The 23,376-nt window shown below is 56.2% G+C and overlaps 1 protein-coding gene across 2 annotated transcripts in view; it reads right to left on the bottom strand.

Moving 5' to 3' along the window:
- Window positions 1–18,231, bottom strand: part of HIP1 (huntingtin interacting protein 1) — a 49,318-nt gene extending 31,087 nt beyond the window's left edge. The window contains exon 1 of one of the 2 annotated variants that reach the window (XM_040612812.1): window positions 18,034–18,231. In XM_040612812.1, the coding sequence (XP_040468746.1) occupies window positions 18,034–18,150 (117 nt within the window). In that variant the 5' untranslated portion in view covers window positions 18,151–18,231. The remainder of the gene's footprint in view (window positions 1–18,033) is intronic. The other variant, XM_040612803.1, reaches the window with a different exon arrangement.
- Between the last annotated feature and the right edge of the window lie 5,145 nt (window positions 18,232–23,376).

Raw genomic sequence — 23,376 nt, 5'->3', positions numbered from 1 at the left:
GGCTGCCGGCGATGGGGTTATGTCAGCGGGTTCTGAGCTCCCCCAGCTCCTTGCCATGGGCTGGGCCAGCACGGGGGACTAGGGAGCAGGGCAGCCCTCCCACATCACCCCAGGCAGAAGGGAAGCGTGGGGCTCCCAGGGTGCAGGACGGCACAACCCCCATGGGACAGACGGGTGCGGGTGATGCTGGCACCGCTGCCAGCCCCAGGCTGGGGCGTGGGCAGGGAGCCCGGCTCCATTTTTCCTCCTGCCTTTACAGAAAGCTGCCTCGTTCTGTTGTCAATATACAGATTTTCTAAAAAAAAAATAAATTAATAAATAAGCCAGAGTTCATGCTGCCGTTATTGATCGTTTGTTATTTTTAGCTCATTGTTCAATGTACAGCCATTGGTGTTACAGCGGCTGCGTGAGCCTCGTGTGACATTGCTCAAGCAGCGCCCGTGGACAGGGCCCGTCCCAGGTTAGGAGCTCAGCGAGCAGCTCTCCAAAGCTGACGGGATTGAAAATGCAAGAGGGAATGAGAGAGGCAGGATAAGCAGCATCCTTGGCCTCCTGCTGATGTTTCAAGGACTCGGGCAGATTCTCCATCCAAAACTGGAGCAGAAGAAACTCCTTCCCTTCCTGCCATGGGGGGTAAGGAAGGCATAGAAGGGATGACACTGAGCTGACTGGTGCAGCTGAGATGCTGGAGGGAAGGGATGGCATCCAGAGGGTCCTGGATAGGCCGGAGCAGTGGGTCTGTGCAAACCTCATGAAGTTCAGCTGGGCCAAGTGCAAGGTCCTACACCTGGGTCAGCGCAATCCCCCGTACCTGCACAGACTGGGGTGGGGGGTGGGGGGAGGGAGGGAGGGATATAGAAGACTGAAGCTGGGTTAATTAGCATTGATAATACACAACTGTGGGTTGGCTTCAGGGGTGGTGGGTTGGCTGTTGTAGACAAGGTACAGGTGTGGCTGGGTAAATGAGGTTGAGAGCCAGTGAAGGGAGAGCAGCTGAGGAAGAAGTAGAGGGAAGAGAGACAACATATGCCCTGGATGAGGTGAGGAGAAGGCAGCAGAGGGACTGTATGAAGAGTATGTTGGTATGAGATGGTAAAAGACCCTGTTGCAGCTTGATAGTTTGGAGAGTGCTGTGACAGATGGATGGAGAGCACCCTGATGAGGACTGGAGGATATCATTGAGTGACAAATGGGACATCAGCCAGCAACGTGCACTTGCAGCCCAGAAAGCCAAGCACCTCCTGGGCTGCATCACCAGCAGCTCAAGGGAGGGGATGCTCCCCCTCTGCTCCGCTCTCCTCACAGCCCCCCGCAGCGCTGCTCCAGCTCTGGGGTCCCCAGCACAAGGCAGACGTGGCCCTGGTACAGCGGGTCCACAGGAGGCCACCAAATTGGCCCCAGGGCTGGAACACCTCTGCCCTGGAGAAAAGCTGGGAGAGTCGGGGTTGTGCAGCCTGGAGAAGAGGCGGCTCCGGGCACATCTTCCTGCGACCGCTCAGCGCTTCAAGGGGGCACACAGGAAAGATGGGGAGAGGCTTTGACCAGGGCCTGCAGCGACAGGACAAGGGGCAGTGGCTTTGAACTGGAAGAGAGTAGGTTTAGGCTGGACGGAGGGAAGGAATGTTGCACCACGAGGGTGGTGACACGGGCACAGGCTGCCCAGAGCGGCTGTGGGTGCCCCATCCCTGGCAGGGGTCAGGGCCAGGTGGGACGGGGCTGGGAGCAGCCTGCTCTGGTGGGAGATGCCCCTGCCCACAGCAGGGAGGGTTGAACTATATGATCTCTGAAGGTCCCTTCCAACCCAGCCTGCTCAATGATCCTCTGACAGATGGGGAAGGACACCCCTGAAGCCCTCAATGCAAGAAGACAGCCTTCAGCAGCCACATAAGTGAGTTATGGCAGTGGGATGTAAACCTGCATGCTTAACCTCAGCTAATACGTATGTGACCACTTGCTCATCACTCGCGGATGTGTTCTGTGTCCCCTGCGGCCCCATCCGTCTGAGCAGCTTATCTGGAAACCCTTCCTGGCTGCAGCTGAGGCTTGGTCTTTCTTCACACGTGCATAATGCACCGCTGCAGTTAGTCGCTTCCTTCTCGTAAGCCTGATGCTGACACCATCGAGATAAACAAAACACCCCAAAGGAAACAGGGTCAGCAAAGGTCACGGCCGTGCTACTGAGCCGTCAGCACTGCACTCGGTGCTCCCGTGTTTGCCCCTCGCTGCTGCCTGGGCTGCAGGTGCCCAGAGCTCCTCTGCCACTCCCGAGGGCTGCGGGGGTAACTGCCCTCAGCACCCATCCCCAGCAATGGGGCCATTTACCCCCGTCACTGGCCCCCAACTTTGTCTGCACTTCTACACTGCAGGCCCTCCGTATGTGGATCAGTGCTGCCCAGGATTCAGAAGATGGTCGATAAAACACAGCCCCCACCAATTTCCTTTAGAAGCCCCTAAGTTCTGCTCTGGAGGCTTCATGCATGGGGAGCTGGAGGTTTCATGTGGAGCACAGCTGGTGCCCATGGGGCTGGAGACTGAGCCATGCCAAATACCTTCAGCATCTGCCCTCGGATGCTGTCCTCCTCCTCCTCCCACACACACGCAGCTCCCTCCCTTCAGCAGTCTCCACACTTCTGCCTTAAATGATCTTCAAATTGCCTTATCAGAGGAATCATTTGAATTATCTGCTTTTGTTTGTCCTTTGAATTCAGACCTGCAGACCCGGTGGCAATACCACGTGTGTGATGCTTCAGCTCAGTGCCCAGCCAAGACTTGTTGCACCCACCACCCAGGACCTTCTCACACCTTCTCCTGAGCTTTATTTCCACACAGATGCAGAAGATGGGGGAGAAGGGGGCTGAGTGGATGCTCCCAGCAGTTAACAGTTTCAGTACATCCACATAATGAATGAGGACCAAACTAATCTGAAATTGAATCACCTCATGCAATAAGTTGGGAAATGCCACAGCAAATGTTCTCCCTGTGGGGCGATGCTGCCAGACCCTTCCAGACCCCTTCCCTTCCAGACCCTGCCTGCAGCCTGCAAAGCAGCACTGGACACATGCAGAGGGCTGCAGAAGCTGAGCCCGCCTCTAGCTAACAGGCAGTGGAAAAAGTATTTATAGGAAATAGGCAACATATTTACAGCCCTGGGAAAGTTTCCAGCTCTGAGTATATTCATATTTAAGTGCCGTGCACTTGCAGGGAGAGGTTGGAACAAAGCGGGCAATGCCGTCTTGCTGCAATGCTGCCTCCTCCCCCAAGTGCTCTCAGAGGTTCTTCAGCTTTCTTTGGTTGCAGGTCACTTCCCAGCTGTCTCACCCCCAGCCCAGCTGAGGAGACCTCTGTCCACCTCCTTGTCTCCTGCAGAGCCGCTTCCCAGAAGTGCCAGCATGCCATGGGCTCCGAAGAGCTGTGGGTTGCAGCCTGTGGCCTTGGGAAGGGGCAGTGGGCTGGTCTCCCTCCCAGCAGACCCAGTGGCATCAAGGTGCCCAGTTCAGTCTAGGGGGAAAATGCTGGAGCAAACAAACTGATGTCCAAATGACAGATAAAAATGACATTTTTAATTCACTGCTCAGCATCCCCTTACACAGCAAGCTACTACTGCCAGGATGATACCCTGTGGCTGAAACTACTCCCCTCTCCCAGCAAGGCAACAGCCCACGCCCAGCATCCAAACCTCTGCCGCTGGGAAGGTTTGACCTTTATAATTAATAAATACTGGTTTAATAAATGCATAGGACCTAACCCAAAGATGACAAAGGGCTGTCTGCGTTGGAGCAGGACAGAGCTCTGCATGCATCCCCTGGGATCTCCCAGCAGTTCAGAAATGAGCATCTGCCTTCGTTAAGCCACGGCTGTGGTCCCCAAGCCCCGGTGCCCAGGCCACTGTGCACTGCTGGTGCACGGTGTGTGCTGCTGGTGGCTGTAACCGTAGTGCCCAGCGATGGGCGCCCGCTCCTCGTGCAGAACAGGATGGGACTGAGGAGGTACAAGAAACAGTCTCTGATGGATGTATAATTGGAAAATAAGCCAGTCCTGTTCTGGTACGTGAGTGCAAGCTTTCCTTGTTTTTTAAAAAGGAAATTTTAAAATTTTTATTTTAAAAATCTTTTTTATTTTAAATGTTAAAAATCTTAAAACTTTTATTTTTAAAATTTTTAATTTAAAAAAAAAATTACAAAGCTTTTTAAAGCTCTTTTAAGAGTACCAGCAGGCCACACTCCCCATGTTTGACACCTCTCCTGTATCTGCGGACGCTCCCCACTGCAGGTGATGCTCCCCACAGGGAGATCCGTGACTTTGCTGGGCTCTGAGCATCTGGCACGCTGCCTGCTCGTGGGGTGTGGAAGGCGCCTGGGGAGCAGGCAGAGCCGAGCAGGGATCTCCGCTGGGACACAGGGTGGAGCCCGAGGTGGAAAAAACTCCCAGCGTATAAAGGAAACGGCTTCATGTGTTTGTTACTGCTGCCTGTCTGACGCGTACCAACGGGAGAATCGCAGGCTGTGAGATCCCTTCCCGAGATCTAAACATTAGTTTTTACTCATTTTCCTTGTTTGAAAACAAACACTGCTGGCTGGGGTGTGTGCCAACACACCCTTTGGCTTACCCAGCCCAAGAAGAAAGGGTTGCGCTGTCCTGCTCCTGCCAGCCGCAGCACCGTGGCTGGAGAGGAACCGAGAGTGTAAACCCAGCTCTGGGTGTGGAAAACACAACCGTGCCTCCTGGCAGGATGGGGAAGATGGATGACAGGCACTTGGATGGGGCAAGACTGCGAGAGGCAGCTCCATTGGGAGCCTCGCCGGTGGCAGCAGGAGATGCCCCTGCGCTGGGAGCCACTGGTGCCCCGTGGCTCACCCACGTGTGACTCCACTGAGACACGGGCCCGACTCATGGGCAAGCGGCACCCAGCACCCCGCTCCTGGCCTCCTGCAGCCTCACCAGCAGGATGATGCCTCCTCCGCAGCAGGATGGGGTTCGGGGGGATGCAGCGCTTGTCCCCAGCACTACCGGGGCTACAAAGGCGGCAGCACAGCCCCGGCCGGGTGCAGGACAGGAGGCAGGGAAGCTGCTCTGCACCCTGAGGATGCCCCGGCCAGAATTAAACAGGGCAGAGGGAAGGGTGGGCCCAGTATCTCTCTGTTGTTTCAGGAAATCAGAGGATATAATCTGAGAGGGAAATCTCTGCTCTCGAAAGCAAATCACAGCATCCGTAGTGTACACAATACTACTGCTGCTCGACGGCGCTGGGCATGTATCGCTGGCAGAGGGGCACACAGGACACCAACACGATGAGGTATCAGCTCCAAGAAACAAATTGTGTGCTCCTGGTTATGCACTGACAGCTGAGCTGGAGCTGAAGTGCAAGCAGGCACCTCACCCCAACCGCCGGCCATGGTCACCCCCCATCCATGAGGCAGCGCTCCCACCAGCAGATGAGCCACACGCAGCAGCTCAGTCCTGTTCTCCCAGAGATGGCAATAAAGGGTCCGGCTGGTGCAGCGAAGTCCTGAAGTTTTCCAAGTACTCAAAATCAAACATCCTACTAAACACACCCGATTTCATTCTTTTTCAGCAGTTCGGCAGTTGTCAGACACTGCCAGGCCAGCCCAGCACAGGGGACCGCGGTCCTCGCCGCCCTGGGGCACCCTCCTCCAAGGAACGTGCAGGTTGGAAGGTGACAGGGCTGGCCGGCATGACGCAGGGACAAGGGCTCCCGTGTGACTGGTGTGACGTGGGGACAAGGGCTCCTGTGAAAGCCGGTGGGTGACAGCCAGCCTCCTGGACACAAAAGCCACAGGAATAAGACTGGTCTGGGTGAAGGTGGACGGCTGAGTGAGGCACCTGCCCGAGGACCACAGGAGCCGCACCCAGTGCCTGTCTGTAGAAAATCCTCCATGTTCCCATGGCATTCAGGGAATCAGGGCAATTTTTTTTTACATTTCTGGATAAATACTGTGCTAGAAATCTACTGACTGATACCATCATAAACAACCCAGAGAGGCCTGAACACAGCCCAGCTGCCACGGCCAGTGCTCGGTGCCGTACCCAAGCGCTCACCGGTGAGGCACAGAGAAACAGAAATCTGCACGGTGACAACTAGTGAGAATCTGCACAATGCTGCTACCTGCGAGAAGAGCATATTGCAGCTGAACACCAGGACCAGGAGAAAAAAATGCAGGTGAGGAGCAGACATCACATACAGGAGCATCCAGGCTGCAGGGACAGCCCGGGAATCACTGCTGCAGCCATTACGTGGGGCAGGGACGCAGAAGGAGCTGAGCATCAGTCCTTGCCCTCTAGGGCTGGAAAAGATGGAAATACCTAGGATAAGAAGAAGAAGCTTTCACCATGGCTACGCATGCTGCTCACAACGACAACGTCCGCTGGTTATTTCACCGAGCAGTAAACACACCACTTCTGGTTGCAAGCTGGAAAGAAACGGTCCCTTGGAGGTGCTGGGATCAGATACCCAAAATTTGCTTATCATCAGAAGAAAGGAGTTGACAGACTTCATCCGCTCTGATAGGAATCTGCAGTTCTTAGCATTTCCACGATATGCAAAATCTCTTTTTTCTGCTGATGGGGAGCGAAGCTGGATAACTAGAGAGCAATTGTTCCCAGAGCTAGTCAAGGCAGCAGAAAAGGGAGGACGATCATAAAAGGTGTAACAGGGACAGTTTGGCTAATTGCTGTTTCCACATGATGGCTGATCAGAGGAAGGGATTGGTTCAGATTTGACCTCAGATGAATTTTTCCCCAGTGTGTCCCACTCCCAGCAGGCACCGGTGGTGTGTCAGCCTGTCTTGGCTGATGCAGCCCAGCTGCCTGAATAATGCTTGCACACGCACGGCACCACGGAGGCCAGCAGACAAGTGGCAGCAGGGACCCAAACCGGTGCCCGTGTGATAAAAACTCTCAGAGGGGAAGACTGCAGCCATGGCATGCCCAAAAATGGTATCCAAGTATTAAGGGATTAATAGCAAAGTCTAGAGGTGATATAGTTAATTATTCCCCACTCCCATGGGAGAGAGGAGCAGACCCGCTGGGATGCCCATGGAGCCTGCGCCAGCCCCTTGGCTTTGCACCACAGCTAAAATCCCAGCTCATTTTATGGGGCTGAAAACCACAGATTTTGTCAAACAAATTGTCCTCTCCTTTTTGCTCTTGTTTATTTTGTCCGTGCAGCAGACGAAGCTTCGCTTCCCTCCTAGTGGGCAGAAATCACTGAACATTTTGTCTGAGCTCTTCACTCACCACCCAGCAGCTTTAGCAAATACCTGATTCGGTCATCCACCCCCCAGGCATTATTAATTTCTGCAGCTTTGGCCAATGCTGCCGGTACACAGGGAGCTCTTCTGCCAAACCAGCCATGCCAAGGTGTGAAATCCGGGGGTTACAGAAAATACAGGCAGGGTTGAGAGACCTCATTCCCTGGGAAAGCCATCTCGTAGAGGCTCAACAGCTGGTGTGAGGGCACTGGGAATAAGGCAAAGGAGAAGGAAGACTCAATCCGAGTGGAAAAAATGCAGGACATGGTTCCCAGCTCAGTGCTTGCGGCAGTGGGACTCTTCAAACTTGGACATAGCTAAAAAAATAATAAAACTGGAATGCATAAGCAGTGAGCAGCCCTATTTCTAGCTGCGACTCCTCCCTGTGTGCTTGGCCTCTCAGACGACTCAGAAACTCAAGGCACTTCTTTCTGAACTATAAAAAGAGCTGGAGTGGGACTGCAGTAGCCAGGAAGACAAACAAGAGAGGAGTGTGTCCTCTTGTTGAGGCCAAGAGCATCTCACCAGGAGATGAGTGAAGCCAGGAGACGGTCTTGCTCAACCCAGCTCCTCAGCTAATATCACCCTTCAAGGTGCTCACAAAGAGCTGTGGGGCATGGCAGAAACTCCAGGCTGGATCCCACCCACCAAAATGTTGGTTGTGCTGTGTCCCAAGTCATCCCACCACCTCTCACCCCTCCTGCACGAGGACAGGAGGTAAAGGTCCACCTTCATGCCACACTGTGCATGACCCACCCCAACACAAGCCTGAGTCCCTGCAGCAACCAGATGCTCTGTGCTTGGGTGGAGGCACAGGTACATCTACCAACACCTGTGGCAGGTACCACAGTAAGCAGAGACAGGGCATGAAGTGTCCCCCAGGACCATGGGGAGGAAAGAGCCATGCTGAAATGCAGCTCCCCGCTCCCCAGGCTGGCTCTTGCACGGCTTAACAGCCTCACCTGACACCCGCTCCATGCATCCCAGGAGGACAGTCCAGACCATGCAAGTTCCAGGTACAGAATGAGACCATAAAACTGAGGAAACTCAGAAACACTTTGCCTTTGCCCTCTCCAGACAAGTATGTACCTCCGTGGAAGCAGCCAGACCTCGCTGTCTCTATCAGAACATTTCCTTCTCATCTGTTTTGTGAACTGCACAAAACCTTTCTGGCAGGGAAAACACAAGGTCTCCACCAGGTCCCAAACTAGGAATGGCTCCACCAGCACAGATAGCTTCTTCAACGACTTCAGTGACTTATTCAGTGCCGAAGAAGCCATCTCTTTGGTAGGGCCGTTCCTAGTCTACATTGACTTCTTCAACCCAGGAGAAGTCAAAGTCTTCCTCTGTCTCCACTTCAGCATTGCCTTAAGACCTTGGAAAACCTTTGCATAACACTAACTAGTGGTGTGGGACTTCTGTTGTGAGCAGTTCTGAGGGTTGTAGAGCTGGACTGGGTGGCCCACAAGGAGCAACCTGAAGACGGCACACTTGGTGCACACAGTAACCATGGCTCAGGAGGAAAGGGACAACCACGATGTCCACAGCACCAGTGTAACCTGCTGCCGAGCCCCCCAAGATGCAGAAATGCTGATGAGTGTTAAGTCAGTGGATGGCAGAGATTGCATTTATTCCACACCTGGATGAACAGGACCCTCCACCAGCAGCAGGCTGGGGAGCTGCGGGCCACATCTCGCTTGTGCAGGAGAGCAAATGACTCTTTGTAACCGTACCCAGAGCCCTCCTGCGCCCAGATGCCTTATCCTGCAGGAACGCTGCCTGGTGGGAGCTGTATCTCAGGACATACATCACTAGGTCTGTGAGGTCTACTGGTGAGGTCTCAGCACTCATGCCATCACCTCCTTTCTGGGCTCTCAGGAGAAGGGACCAGTCCCTGGGCGACTCTGATGTTCTGGCACAAGCACCTTACAACACCATTTGCACCTATGAAACCCTGTATTCTTGCTTACTTCCATGTCAACACAATGACTGGAAACCACTATTTTCCAGCCAGCATCTGCAAATTAAAATAAAAAGTGATGCCATGCACTCTCTAGAGACTGCCGAGCTGCTTGCATGGAATAAAAGAGACAAATGGTAACAATCAGCCGCAAGTTTCCAGCCTTGCTCTGGCGAGAGAAGCCTGCTCTCCCGAAGGGTCCCTTTGTTTGCTGCAACTCACTTTTTTTCTGCATTGTAAATATTTAACGTGCCCTCCCTGGTGGCACACCTGGCCTGCCGGCTCAGCTCCGGCAGCACAGCGGTGGTGGCTGAGGGGCTGCACTGTGCCATGCAGGAATTGGGTCACAAAGCAGTGAAATGGTAGAAAGCCGGGCAGTGAATGTCGGACCACGGGGACCCCCCAGGGAACAGAAACCAGCTGCCAACAGCCTTTGATGCAGCATTTGGGGCAGCAGGACCAAAAACCCAGATGGGAGGGGCACAGGCAGAGTTTTGTTAGTTTGCTCAACAGCCAAGTGACAAAGAGTCTTCTCCACCTCAAGACTCAAGTATGACAGATCTGGGCAACTCAAGCCAACCTCACAACTGGAGTTTCATGACCAAGCCATAAAAAAAGCCAGGTAGCCTCCCTATGAGCTGAATAAAGCTGAATGAGCTCTACAGCTACCTGACTTCCCAGCAACACAACTTTTGCAGCCACCGCGCTGATGCTCTTTGCATTGGTGGAAACAGAGAACACAATGGCATCTGCTTGTCCGAGCACCACACGGGCACAGCGGGCTAAGGCAGGGCAAGAAGGGATCAGTGAGAGAGCACAAAGTCCTGCAGCAAGGCACAGGCTCCAAGACACAGCTGATGGATGTCCTCACCTCAAAGCCTGCGGTGGGCACTGGGACCACCTGGGAGCACCTCTGTGCTGGCCTGAAGATGTTGGAAGCTACGGCCAGGGTTGTGCCCTGCAGCAGCCGCAAGGCTAAGCCCACCCTCGTGGTACAACGCCAACCACGACCAGCCCACATGAGATGCTCTCCATGAGTGTGAGACTTGTCAAGCTGCAGAAATGTCCCACCAAAGAAGGGACTGAAATTCTGCAGTTACAAAAGGAAGCTCTGTGAGCTAAGAGGGAGTTTCAAGCTGAATGTGGCTGGACATAGGTTAGGCTGGACATAGGTTAAGCTGGACATAAGGAAGAAATGTTTTATGATGAGGGTGGTGAGATACTGGCACAGGTTGCTCAGAGAAGCTGTGTATCTCCCATGGAATCATAGAATAGTTTGGGCTGGAGGGGACCTTGAAAGGTCACCTAGTCCAATCCCCCTGCCATGGGCAGGGGCATCTCCCACCACAGCAGGTTGCTCAGAGCCCCCTCCTACCTGGTCTTGAGTTCCTGGGGATGTGGCACCCACAGCTTTTCTGGGCAACCTGTGCCTGTGCCTCAGCACCCCCATTGTAAAAAATTTCTTCCATATATCTAGTCTGCATCTCTCCTCTTTTACTTTAAAATCATTCCCCCTTGTCCCATCACAACAGACTCTACCTAAAAGCCTGCCCCCATCTTATAAGCCCCCTTTAAGTTTTGAAAGGCTGCTCCAAGGTCTGCCCAGAGCCATCTCTTCTCCTGGCTGCACAATCTCAACTCTCAGCCTGTCCTCACAGGAGAAGTGCTCCAGCCCTCTGATCATTTTTGTGGCCTCCTCTGGACCTGCTCCAACAGTTCCACATCCATCCCTGGCAGGGTTCAGGGCCAGGTGGGATGGGGCTTGGAGCACCCTGGTCTGGTGGGAGATGCCCATGGCAGGGGGATGGACTGGATGATCTCTGAAGGTCCCTTCCAACCCACACCACTCTAAGTTTGTGTTGGACACACAAATATTTGTCCATGACAAAACATTAAATGTCTGTATACGCCTTTAAGCAAGTAACTTCACCTTTCACATGTGGACCAAGGACCATTTACCCTGTGCGTGATTAGCCCGGAACAGCACACAATGCGTAATTAGCCAGCCCACAATGTGTAATTAGCCAGCCGTGGGCCAGGACTCGCACGTCCGGGCTAAAGCACAGGCTGCGCTGCTGGTGGCTGCTGTCAGCCGGGAACAGCCTGTCCCCGGCAAGTTTTCTGACTTGGTGACTGTGCAAAATAAATCAGCCAAGCTGGTGGCAGAGATCAGGGCTGAGACCTGGCCCTTCCTCCAGCCCTCGTGCTGTTGTGCAACCCCCCAGCTGCCGGCCCCCTGCCCCGGTACGGGCCACCCCAGGGCAGAGGGGCCGAATCCCTTCAGAACAGGGAGGTTTTGAGTCAGTTCTCTGCAGCCAGCACCCAGCGCCAGCACCCAGCCCACCGGGGCTGAGCCTCACGAGCCTGCCCAGCACTGCCTGCTGTGTGCGGAGGATGTTTCTTCAAATGTAACTATTGATATTCTTATTTTTTTAAATTTAATTTAAAAAATTAAATTAAAATAATAATAATTAAAAAACCAAACAAAAATGTCAGGTTTCTGCACGAACAAGTCTGCAAAGACATGGCGACCTCTGGCTCTAAACCGCTACGCCTGTTCTTACCTGCTTTCAGCCACAAATACATCCAGCTTCAGGCTCAGAAATACACGCACCCGAGGAGCTGAGCGTCTGCCAAGCTCAGGACCTGCACAGAGGCTGGGGCAGCCGTTCCACTCCACCAGCCACAACAGTGAGTGAGTTACAGAGCTGGAGGTGGGCGATGGGATGAGCACGGGCACAGCATTCGGGTGCTCCAGCCCCAGTGCCTGTGTGCTGGATGGTGCCGGAGCAGGCAACGCTCAGCCTGGCCCCGCGCTGCACCCGTGGGATGATGTGCTGGGAGCTGCAATGGGCACCTTCTCCCCACCCTTGGTTTCTCAATCTCCAGCCAAAATTGTCCCTCCTGCAGCTTCAGCCTATTCACTTTGGTCTGTCCAGAAGTTTTTTTCCCTGGAAGAGCAGAGCTGGGATGAGCCACTCCCTCCTCACGACAGGTGCCCACATCCTACCTGCCCTTCCCCACCCTTTTCCCTGGGCTCAGGGGTCACTGCCGGTGCTGCTGGAGGGGACCACACTCAGTCCACAGTACCCTGATGGGGAATTTGGTAAAAATAATCTGCCTGGCTGGCTACTTCTCCCCAGCTTTGCAGGAGGATGGAGTTAACCAAGCTGAATTTCAGAGGGCAAGAGCCCCTGCACTCCTTAGTACAAGACACCCTTGGTGGGAGCCCTCTCCTCACTGCAGAGCCAACTTAATGACACCACCTGGCTCACATTGTTCATGCTCAGCTGTATTTCAAAGATCAGATTACCTTTTGAAACCATCAGGGCAGCACATGCTGAGCAAGGGGCAAGAGGTTCTTGGGCAGCAACGTCCCCCAGCATCCCTGCCTCCCTGCTCAGCCTCTGATGTGATTTGGGGTAAGGTCCCCCCTTGTCACTTGGTGGTCCAAAACCATCATGGTCCCACCTGCAGCAGCCCCCTGGACTCAGTGGCAGTCACCCCCACTTGCAGCACCAAACCTATTTGGCCTTCTGAGGTTCAGCCACTTCTGGAGTCCATCACCCCATTAAAAAACACAGTTATTCCTGCATATTTTTTAAAAAAAACCCAACCCAATCCCATATTGCACTAAAGAGAAAAGCAGCCCTTAATCTGGTAAAAGGCAAACTATTTTCTTTCCCTGGGGACAGAAATAAGTTCCTAAGAGGGACTTGCTGAAAAGAGATGAGATGACTCATTTCTTTGCTGCTGAAGCTGTATTCAATCCCGAGCACCTCTAATTCCTATCAAAAGACAGGAGTCCGAAAGCATGGGGGTTCACGCAGCGCAAAGCTCATTTTACTGGAGATGAAAGAGCTGTGAATCAATCCCCTGTATCACCTACTCCCCCAGGATGGGCTCAGCTGCCTTCAGCCCTCGCTCCCTGCAGCCAGGAGCTATTTTTTCCTGTTCTTGCTAGTGTCAATATGTTTCTTTAAATATCTTTTCAGAGAGGCTATATATATAGCCCCACTCTGGTGCTTTGAAAGGAGCCTCATTTCCTGTGTAAGAACTGAAGTTCTTGGCAAAGCTGCCGGCGGCTGCAGCATCTGAACCACAAAAATTGTTTTTTTCAGTAGTAAAATGGTATTTCCTCTGTGACTGCAAGTCATACCAAGCCAGGTCTGGTCTGAAACCAACAGGGCTGCTATGGCTGGCAGATACAGTGCCATATTCCCAGTTATGTAAATGATGGGGGAAAGGGATTAATTGCATTAATGGTGGCAGTTGGGCTGCAACGATGCCCGAAGGTGGCACAGCCCATTGCAAGGACCAGGATGGGCACAAAGCTGCTTTCAACCTGTGTTTTGTTGTGAAAACATTTGGTTCCCACATTGAAAGGATTTACTAACCAACATTGGGGGAGGGAAACAAAAAGCCCGTTTCATTTGACATCACTGTGCCCGATACATTTTTCTCCTTCTTCTGCAGTGTTTCTACATGCCTGGTCTTTGAGGGGGCTCCTCCAGCAGCAGAGCAGGAAGGAAAAGAGCTTTGCAGCCCCTCTGAGATGGTGGTGGAGTGGCTCATGGATGCTTGGGACCTTAAAAACCTTTCTAAGGAGATGTGGCATCACCTGCATTCAGGATGCTTCATCTCCCTGCAGGGAAACCCTGAGCTGCAGAGTTTGACACCCTACTGCACCACATCAGGGATCCCTTATGATAGCAGCAGTGATGCAGACAGATCAGCAATCACTGTGGCAAATATGCCTTTCCAGGGTAATTTCTGACTCACAAATTGTGTTTACTGCTGGTCCAGCAGCAACACACAGTCCTAAGAACCCAGCAAGCAAACATGCAAGAGAAAGTGGCGGCCGTGGGTGACCCAAGAGGACCATGTTTCTCTTTGCTATTTGGTGACTTTCTCAGAAAAAAACCTGCAGTCAAAGAAGATAAAGCACAAGGTTTTTAGATTTTCTGGAGGAATTTTAAACAAGAAGGGCCTTCCCCCGACACTCACCACTATCAGGATGGATCAGCCTCAGGACTGTCCCCAGTGGACAAGTGCACAGGGACCCTGATGGGCACGTGACTTCGGTACCAGGCGGCACCACATCTCCTGGCACGAATCCCCAGCAGATGTGAGCTTGGGGGGGACCAGCACAAAACTTCTGTCCCTCTCCACAACCCCCAGGCACTGTCTCCACCAGTGCTGCATGGATGTCCTCATCACTGGGACCCAGCACCACCTCCAGACAGGCAGCCTGCAGTGGTGCGTGTCATGATGGCTCATGATGAAGCTCATGATGGGACACTGGGGCAAGGCTCAGGATGGGGGGAAATACGGCAGAGTTCTGTTGTCTCTGCAGCCCAGAAGACAACATGCAATCACAGCATACTGCTTTCCTTCTGCCCACAGGGGCAGGAATAAGGCCTGGAGCGCAGCACACATGGTGCTGGGACTTCAAGAACGCTTCCCCCACCTTCACTTTCTGAGCACCTTTGCCCCTCTCCAGTGTTTGGTTTCCCAAAAGAGGGAAGGGGCTGGTGTAGGTGCAGCTGAGCAGAATCACACTGGGTCATGAAGGAGACCTTCCCACACCTTCGGCTTTCCAGGGGCCAGGTGGTGCTTGGGGATGCCATGCACCACCTCCGTCAGTCTGCAGTTCTGCCTGCAACTGCCCTCACTGGTCATGTCCCTGCTGGGAACAATGGGAAATTCCCCACGGCAGTCCAAAACACAAGTGAAGAAGGAACACAGCCTGGCATTTCACCCTAGCGTGCACCCTCTGTGCCCCACAGAAGTTCTGCATCCTTCTGACTCCATTTTCACCCTCAAGACCTTGGCTCATCCAGCTGCTGAACATCTGGTCTTTGTCAGCCCAGCCACAGCACAGAATGAAACTCACTCCTTGGCACCATCATGGCACAAGGATGTCTGCTGTGGGCAACTGCAGCGAGAAGGGGAGGGAGACCCAAGGAGGGAAGATCCCAATGCACCAACCTAAAAGAGGAGGTCTTCAGACCTTCACTGCAGAGCTCTGACTCCAGGACATGCTACTCAATACAACCAGGAGAACTTGCAGGGGATGCACGTCACACTCAGATAATCCAACATTTACCTCAATATACGGCAGAATTTGCACTTTTGGTGGTTTTTCTCCTCCCTTGGTGACCTTTGCTCTGTCCAAAGATTTATTCTACCAAGGTTGAGGTGATGAGCAGAGGTGAATGACAGCAAGTGGAACACCAGCAAAAGGGAGACAGTCATTGCACACGGGTCCCCTGCCCGGCAACGCTGCGCCCTGTACAGCCATGCATCTGCGGGACAGAACTGCATGATCTGGTGCTCCTGTTGCTCAACTTCCCGTGCAAACCGTCAGCATTGGTGGTAAAAGGGGAGCCCTTGGGTGTGTGTCCGGACCAGAGGGCCTGATCTCCATGGTTCCCACTGAGCAGCTCCTGCCCAGCTGGCAGCAAGGACGCGCAGCAGCACAACGGCAGTGATACCATGTTTCAGCACGTCCTCAGATTTCTCAATTTGCATCACCAGGAAAACCGAGATGCCTGACCAACCATGGGAGAAGAAAAGAGGCCACTGGGATATTCATTCCCATTTGTCCCCAGGCCAACAGATAGACTTTGTCAGGGCAGAGCTGATGTGCAATGTGATGATCACCACGAAAGCCTCCCACCACCAGAGCCTCCCACCACCATGCAAGTGTCCTTCTACCAGAATGTCCCACCACTGTAAGAGCATCCAACCACCAGAATGTCCCACCACCATAAAAGCATCCAACCATCAGAATGTTTCACCACCATAAAAGCATCCAACCATCAGAACGTCCCACCACCATGACAGCTACCTGCCACCACATCTCCCCACTACTAGGGTGTCCCACCACCACCAGCGCTTCATAGGGTGCTCTCGTTTGTCAAGCTGAGTCTCAGACCACAGGAATAGGGTGGTGCCAAACCCAAGGCATTACTCAGGCTCACTAAAGGCCAGTTTTGACCCATTTTCTGCCTGTTTGGGCTCTCTTAGCCCAGAATAGTCTTCCTGGTGAGTGTGCTGCTGTCACGAGCCAGGCAGGTTCGGAGGCGAGGGGGGAATGAGCCTTTACACGCAGAAACACGGGTAAGATCTTAACTTTAAAACCCACCTAACAGACTAAACTTTTCTTAAGAAAAGTCACTTTCAAAAAAACCCCCAAACCCCAATCTCAAAAACCCGCCAACTCACAAAGTTTCTATTAAAAAACCTTAGAAAGAAGAAGTTTGGTAAAAACTGGATGACCAATGTGTGGAAGATCTGAGGGGTGCCTGGCAAGTTCCCTGAACTGCAAAGTTATGAAAAATAATGAGGGAAAAAAAAAAAAAAAGGAAGTGAGGAAGGAAATTGCGCAGAGCTGAACAGAAAAGAACGAAAAGCCAGGCAGGGACCGAGCTCCTAAAAACCATCCTCTGCCATTTGCTGATCAGCACGGAAGGTGAAACGCAGCCAGTACGACGGGGCCACACGCTGCCGGGGTGCTGGGTGCCGTGGGTGCCCCTGCGCCAGCCAGGCCCCCCAGCTCTGCCCTTCTGGACAGCAGCAGCTCTCGGGGGGCCGGGGGAGCTCCGGGGGTCCCAGGGAGATGTTTGGTGACACGGAGCAGGCAGGCGATTGCCCGAGCGAACCCGTCCTGGTTCCCCCTTTGGTGCCGTAAGTGACTGGAGGTGGCTCGGCCGGGGGAGGCGCGGCGCTGCCGGTGCATCCAGCCACAGCCCGGTGGGTCTCTCTGCTGTAAGGGCACCTCAGCGCCGACCCTCGGTTTTACTCCCATTACCGAGCCGCCACCACGTGTCGTTCCCACCCGGGTCTCACCCAGGTCCTGGCCGCAGCCGCCGACCGCCCCTCCCCCCCCGCGGCAGGGCAGGGGGCAGGGGCGAGGGGTCCCCAGCCCCTCCTGCAGCCGCCCCCGCCTCTTCACCCCCCCTGCAGCCGCCCCCCCCCCGCTGCCCCTTCCCCAGATCGCCAGCCTCTTCCCTGAAAGCACCCCCGCTGCCCCCCTCAGCCCGGCCCCCGCCCTCCCCTGCGTCCCGGCGATGCAGGACCCCGAGGGACGGCTCAGAGCGGGGGGAGAGGGGAAGGGCCCATCCACGCACTGTGGGTGCCGTGGGGAGCAAAACGTGCCCGGTTCCCCGCGGGGGTGCCCCTTCCCGGGAGCCCCGCGCCCCGCCCGAGCTGGCCCCGCGGGGGCACAGCGCCGTGTCCCCTGCGGGGGACGGAGGCAGAGGGGGTCGTGCCCTGGGGATGCAGGATGGAGCCCCCAGACCCCTGCCAGCAGCCCCGGCTGCGACAGGAGGGGGGCAGCGTGCCGGGGCCCAGCAGCGGCGTCCCACCGGGGAAGGCTCAGCCAGGGCCCGGGAGGGCCCGACCCCGGCTCGCCATGGCAACCCCTGGCCCGCCGCGGGGGGGGGGGGGAGGGGGAAGGGAGGGGGCTCTCCTGGGCGGGACCATCCATCCCCGGGTGGGCGGGGCCGCACATCAATCTCCGCCCACCTGGCGCAGGCCCGCCCACTTGAGCCAACTCCGCTCACCTGCGCTGGCCCCGCCCACTCTGGTAAGCCCCGCTCCCCGTGGTTCACCTGGGATGACCCCGCCCATTCGGACAAGCTACGCCCACCTGGATGAATCCACGCGGGCCAGCCTCGCCCGCCTGGGCCGACTCCAGCTACCTGGCAGGCGCCGCCCTCCGGCCCCGCCCCACAGCCCCTGCCCCTCAGTCGGCACCACGCACGGCCGCCCCGCCCCGCCCCGCGGCCCGCCCCGTACCTGGGCACGCTCGAAGCTCTCCCGCTCCGCCTCCAGGCCACCGCCGCCCGCCCGCCGACTCAACACCTTGGGCAGCGGGTTGGACACCTGCTTCATGGAGCTGCTCACACGGTCCATGGCCCCGCCGCTCCCGCCGCCGCTACGGCCCCGCCGCGCCCTCGCCACCGCTCCGCTCCGGCGCCTCCGCTGGCCGGGCCCCGCGCCATTGGCTCGCCCACCCGCCACTCACGCGTGGGCACGCCCCACCGGCACTGCCTCCGCAGCTGTGGCTCCGCCCGCGGTCCCCCCCTCTTAATTTTCATTGGCCGGCCCGGCTGCCGCTTAAGGGGAAGCCCCGGGAAGGTCCAGCCCCGAGCCGGCTCCGGCGGCCCGCTCACGTGACTGCCGCCAAGCTCACTGGTCCAACCGGACGTTACTCAACGCCAGCTCCCGCCCCTCCGACAGAGCCCCGCCTTCAGGGAGAGCCCTCTCGGCACCGCCCGCCTCAGCCCTGTGGTCACGCCCCCTTGCCATCGCCCTGTGCTGATTGGTCTGCGCGCCTGCCGCTTACACCTGCTGTCCTGCCCCGGGTCTCGCTCTTGCGCGGCGGGGCGCTCCCCCGCGGGGCCGGGGGCGGGTTGCGAGGCCGCTGGGGCCCCGGCTGGGAAGGGCTCTGCGGAGCCCGGCCCAGCCCCGGCCCGAAGCGGGCCTCTCCGCGCTCGAGCGCCCCGGTGCCGACGAGCCTGAGCTGCGGCTGGAGCCAGCCCGGGTGGGCAGGGCTGGGGGGTCCCTCAGTCCCGGGACTGCGCGGCTCCCGCAGCCCCCAGGCCCTGGGGCCCGGCTCGGCCCCGCAGCGGTGCGACGGCTGCACCCAGCCGGCAGACGGGCCATGGGCAGCGCGGAGCGGGCGGCCCTGCCGTCTCCATGCGGAGCCCCTGAGCTTCTGGTCCCTGCGCCCCGGCCCTCCCCGGCCCCGGCTCTCCCGGCCCCCCTTCCCCTGGTCTTCATCGCAGGCCCAGGCCTGCCCCCAGCACTTCGCAGTGGCTGGGCTGGGCCGCGCTCCCGGTATCCCGCTGGGCAGCATTTGTCTGGCCTCACTTTGCGTCTGGGATGGGTTCAGGGCATCTGAGTCCTGCTGGGGACTGGGGAGAAGGTACCCCTGGGCCACCTGCCGGGGGGCTGGGGGGGGCTGACAGCCCTTTCCAAGGTTGTGTGGGCCTTTGTCTTCCGCCTCACCCGGCTGTGGCTGTGGCGGGGGAGCTGTGCAGAGGGGTGCTCGGCAGGAGGCAGCTGCAGGCACAACTGGCAGAGCAGAGCAAGGAGGGTTGGGCATTTCTCTGCTACCATTGGCAGAGGGGTGAAAAATGGTTACAGATGTTTGAAAAACAAGGAAAAAGAAGTGGGAGAAGGTTTTTGCTTCCCCGGAACAGCTGGCAGACTGATGGTTGAGATGCTTTTCTGTATAACTTGACCTGGGCTCATAGCTCTGGTCCCTTCGCTCATCAGAGAATCAGAGACTTGTGCTGGGGCCCGGTCTTGGCTTTCTTTCATCCTGGCAAGTTGCTGGACTGTGGCTGGCTCCTGTGGTTTCAACCAGGAATCCCATCCCACTCTGGAGGCCAATTTCCCGCTGGGACCTTTGCTAGAACTTAAACATTTCTGCAAAATTTGGACAAACTGGTATTTCTGCAGACTGAAAACTCTCTAAAGACATCAGTTAGTCCCCAGTGATGGCAGGGTGGGCTCTGTGGGGGTCGTCCTGGCTGGATCCTTAACAGCAGGTCACACGAAATCAGTGTCTTTGCTTCAGGTGGGGAGTAGCTTGCAAACCCATCCTGTCTGCTGCTGCTAAGGGTGATGGGGCAATCTGGGAACAACAGTTCAGGATGTGGGTTGTCAGGAGCTCTTGTGCAAGTAATTCTTTTTGTGCAACTTACTTTTCTGGCTTATTTTTCAGCAGAACCAATTGCCACGCAAATGCTTTCCTGTAGCTGCCCAGTGGGATGTGGGAACAGGCTGTTTGCACGATAGACCTTACCTGTCTCTCTGCCTTGGATATCAGATTCACAGCTGACGGGAAATGACCTGCACTGTGCAGCAAGGGCATCTCCTCCCACCCCAGCTTGTCTCGACTCCCTGTCTGCCTTCTCTCTAATGTACTTTCTGGAGAGCTGCCTCTTTCCTTGGGGCTGGTCCCAGAGGAAGTTTAATGGGTTTAATTCAGCCACTATTGCAGTGAGGTGATTAATAATTGAAGAAATGAAGTCATTACCAAATAGAGATGGAGGAAAGAAAGAACAGAGGAGAGCATCTGACAAAGGACAGCAAGGTCCTTGTGATCTGCCTACCTCTCCCACACCTCTGCCTGGCTAAAAGCATCCTGCTGCTGCGTCACCTCTCCAGCATGCGGGCCTGGATCCAGGAGGCCAAACCTTGACGCCAAAGCAAGGGACCACAAGACTGAGACCTCGTGTTATCTGCTCCCTCTTACTGAAGGAACAGTCACGTCCTCTTCTTCCACGGCCAGGGCTGAGTGCCCATTTTGGGACCAGGGCTGGCCAGCTGGGAGACTCCTCTGGCCTGGGCAGGAGCAGAGGAGGGTGGCTGGTTGCAGGCCAGTGCGGGCTGTTTCTGCTGGCTGCTCCTGACTTCTGCAAGACAGGGGCTGTAACAGGATAGAGCCAGGATCCTGCCCATGGGCAGCTGGTCAGACCACCCTGGGCTGACCCCAATTCATGCAGTGGCTGTGCTGGGTTGTGCTTTGGGGCTCACGCCCAGGCTTGGCTGCTCTGCAGGGATTTGGGGGGCTCCGTGCTGGTGGGACTGGGAGCCTTGTTTTTAGGCAGGTTGAGAGGTGCTCTGGGAGAGGGGAAGGCACAGGGCTGTTCTTTTGCCTCAGGTTCCATGGGGAAATGATGGGGAAGGTCTAGAAGTGAGCAGGGTGGAGGGAAGACAGGTTGGGCATCCCTCCTCTCGCCCAGCAGCTCTTTCTTGGAAACCATCTGCTGAGGTGCTCTGTCCTCTTCTTGCTCCTGTCCAAGAGGTTGGACTGCAGTCTGGAGGCAAAGGGTGATGGGAGAGCATGTCGTGGGGGTGTCTGTGGGGACAGATGCTGTCTCCCCCAGCGCCACACACCCAGGTGTAGCTGCTTTTGTATTTCTGGGGCAGGAGGCCTGGGGCTTGGGGTGTGGAGCGTGGTCACCTTCCTTGCTTTCAGTAGCTACCTGGGCTGTCTGCACCTGAGTATCTTCTGCAGGACGGAGGCCATGGGTCTGGTGTCTGCTGGGACATGGAGAGGATGATGTGTGTCCCCTGTCTTCTTCCCTTCGGGCAGCGTAGTGCTCAGCAGTGTGTGACACCCACCAAGCACTAGCTCAGGCTGGGCAGGGGGGACCAGAGCTGGTCCTTCCCCTGTTGCAGGGCTCTGTAGGGCAGCCTCCCCTTGCTGCTTGGTGCTTTGCGGCTCCTGTCCATAGCAGCCCTAAAGGGGGGCTGCTCCCTCTCCGCCAGGACTTTGCTTTTCAGCTTGTCTCAACCCAAAGGTCGTGCAAGGAAAGGGGGAGAAGAGGGGGGAGATGGGCCACAAGGGACTGTAGGGGCTGTGGGCCCTGGCCAGGGCTGAGGGATGCTCTTTTCCCAGGGGCTGGGAGCTAGAGGCTCCCTTTCCAGACACCTCCACCCCAGCCAGAGCTGGGAGAGTCCCAGGGTGCTGCTGCAACACTTCTCCCCTCCCATGGCCTGGCCCGGGCTCAGGGAGAGCACAGATCCCCCTTGTTTCAGCAAGAAAACAGAGGCACAGAGAGTGCTACAGTCCCTCCTCTGTTACCCGCTGGCTGCGCTGGAGCAGGCGGGCACAGGGCTCTGCAAAGATCCTGCTCTCTTACCCTCCCCCGGAGGTGAGCTCCCGAATGGTCCCTGTCAGCGGTCAGCGGCCCTTTTAGACACCCCAAGGCACAATCTCCTGAGCCCGCCCGGGGGGATGAGCTGTCCCTGGAGGGCACATCTGGAAAGCCATGCAGGGGGAGGGCAGTGGCCATGACCAGCCTTCCACAAATGCAATACTGCAACTATTTCTGGCTGCAGGAAAACCTCCAGCCCTGGTGAACAGGGCTATTTGCTCTGACCCTGGGACAAAAGCATGAGCCAAAGTGTTCACCTGGTGCAGGGAGAAGAGCAGGGTCTCTGGTGCAGGGTGGTGGTCCAGCCCCAGCAGAAGGGTCGGTCCCTGGCAGAGCACAGAGCACTTGGGGCAGCACAGTGCACCAGGAGGAATGTGCATATGGCGGGGTTTCACCTTATGATCCCATTTTTGTCATGCTTTGGGCAAACCGGTGCTGCTGCTGAGTCCTTGGCTGCTCGTGCTGCCAGAGAGCCCTTGGGCTGCTATGTGGGGTGCGAGCAGAAAGGGAAGGGGCAGTCCTGGCACAGGAGCGCCGGCTCTGACCTGGGAGAGCATTGGAGGCAGAGCAGCCGCTTGGCAGCGGACTGGGAGAGGGTCTTGGAGGGGGCTGCTAAGCTGATGAGCGTGAGGGTGCTTGGGGCCCTCACCTCTGTCCTGGGCGAGGTGTCCTGCCTGCCCAGGTTTTGCAAGGAGGGCTGTAACTCCAAAACATCAGCGGGTGTGTACACTGCACTAAAGCCTCAGGAGCTGCCTCTGCTGGTCTAAGAATTGAAAAGCAAAGCTGAGCATGGATCTACAGGAGGAGACCTGAACCCAACAGGGACCTTGGGCTGCCTGGGTGAGAAACTCGCTCAGGAGCAGGGTCTGGAGGTGGGAAGTGTTTGCCATCTGCTGGAGAGCGTCCCCATCGCACGGGCAGCAGGTCTTGCTGCATTGCACTGAGCCCAGGGCAGCCCTGGGGGTGACCGCTAAGCCCAGGCTGCTGGTGCCGGCAGCGGGTGGTGGGAGAAGCTGGTCTCTCCCAAGGTAGGACGTGGCAGGCTTGCTTGGCTTCTGTGTTGTGAGACAGCCTTTGGCTGCCAGAGCGGGATCGCCGAGGAAAGCTTTTATGTGCAGGACTTGGGGTGTGCAGGGCTGCATGCAGGACCCTGCGCTTGCTGTGGAAGAGCGTGGGTAGTGTCTGAGGCAGGGGCTGCAGGGCTGTAGACCTGAGAGCCAGTCTATCCCCGTTTTCCCTTTATGATATGGGCATAACTCCCCATTTACCGGCGCTCTTGTGGAGCATTGTCTTTGTCTTCTAGATACCTGAAGTCCCAGTCTGTTGCAGGCGTCACACGTACCTCCAGCTGAAGACAACAGGAGGCAGACTTTGCAAGTACAAAGCACCACCTAACGCCAAGTGCTCAGAAATGCCCTGGATGTCTCAAAAGCTGACACCCGAATCTTTTTCTCCTGGTTTCCCT

Source organism: Falco naumanni, chromosome 1, assembly GCF_017639655.2.
Source record: "Falco naumanni isolate bFalNau1 chromosome 1, bFalNau1.pat, whole genome shotgun sequence".
In the NCBI taxonomy this organism is placed as follows: Eukaryota; Metazoa; Chordata; class Aves; order Falconiformes; family Falconidae; genus Falco; species Falco naumanni.
The sequence above is the reverse complement of the archived record's forward strand: the minus strand, read 5'-3'. Positions and strand labels throughout refer to the sequence as shown.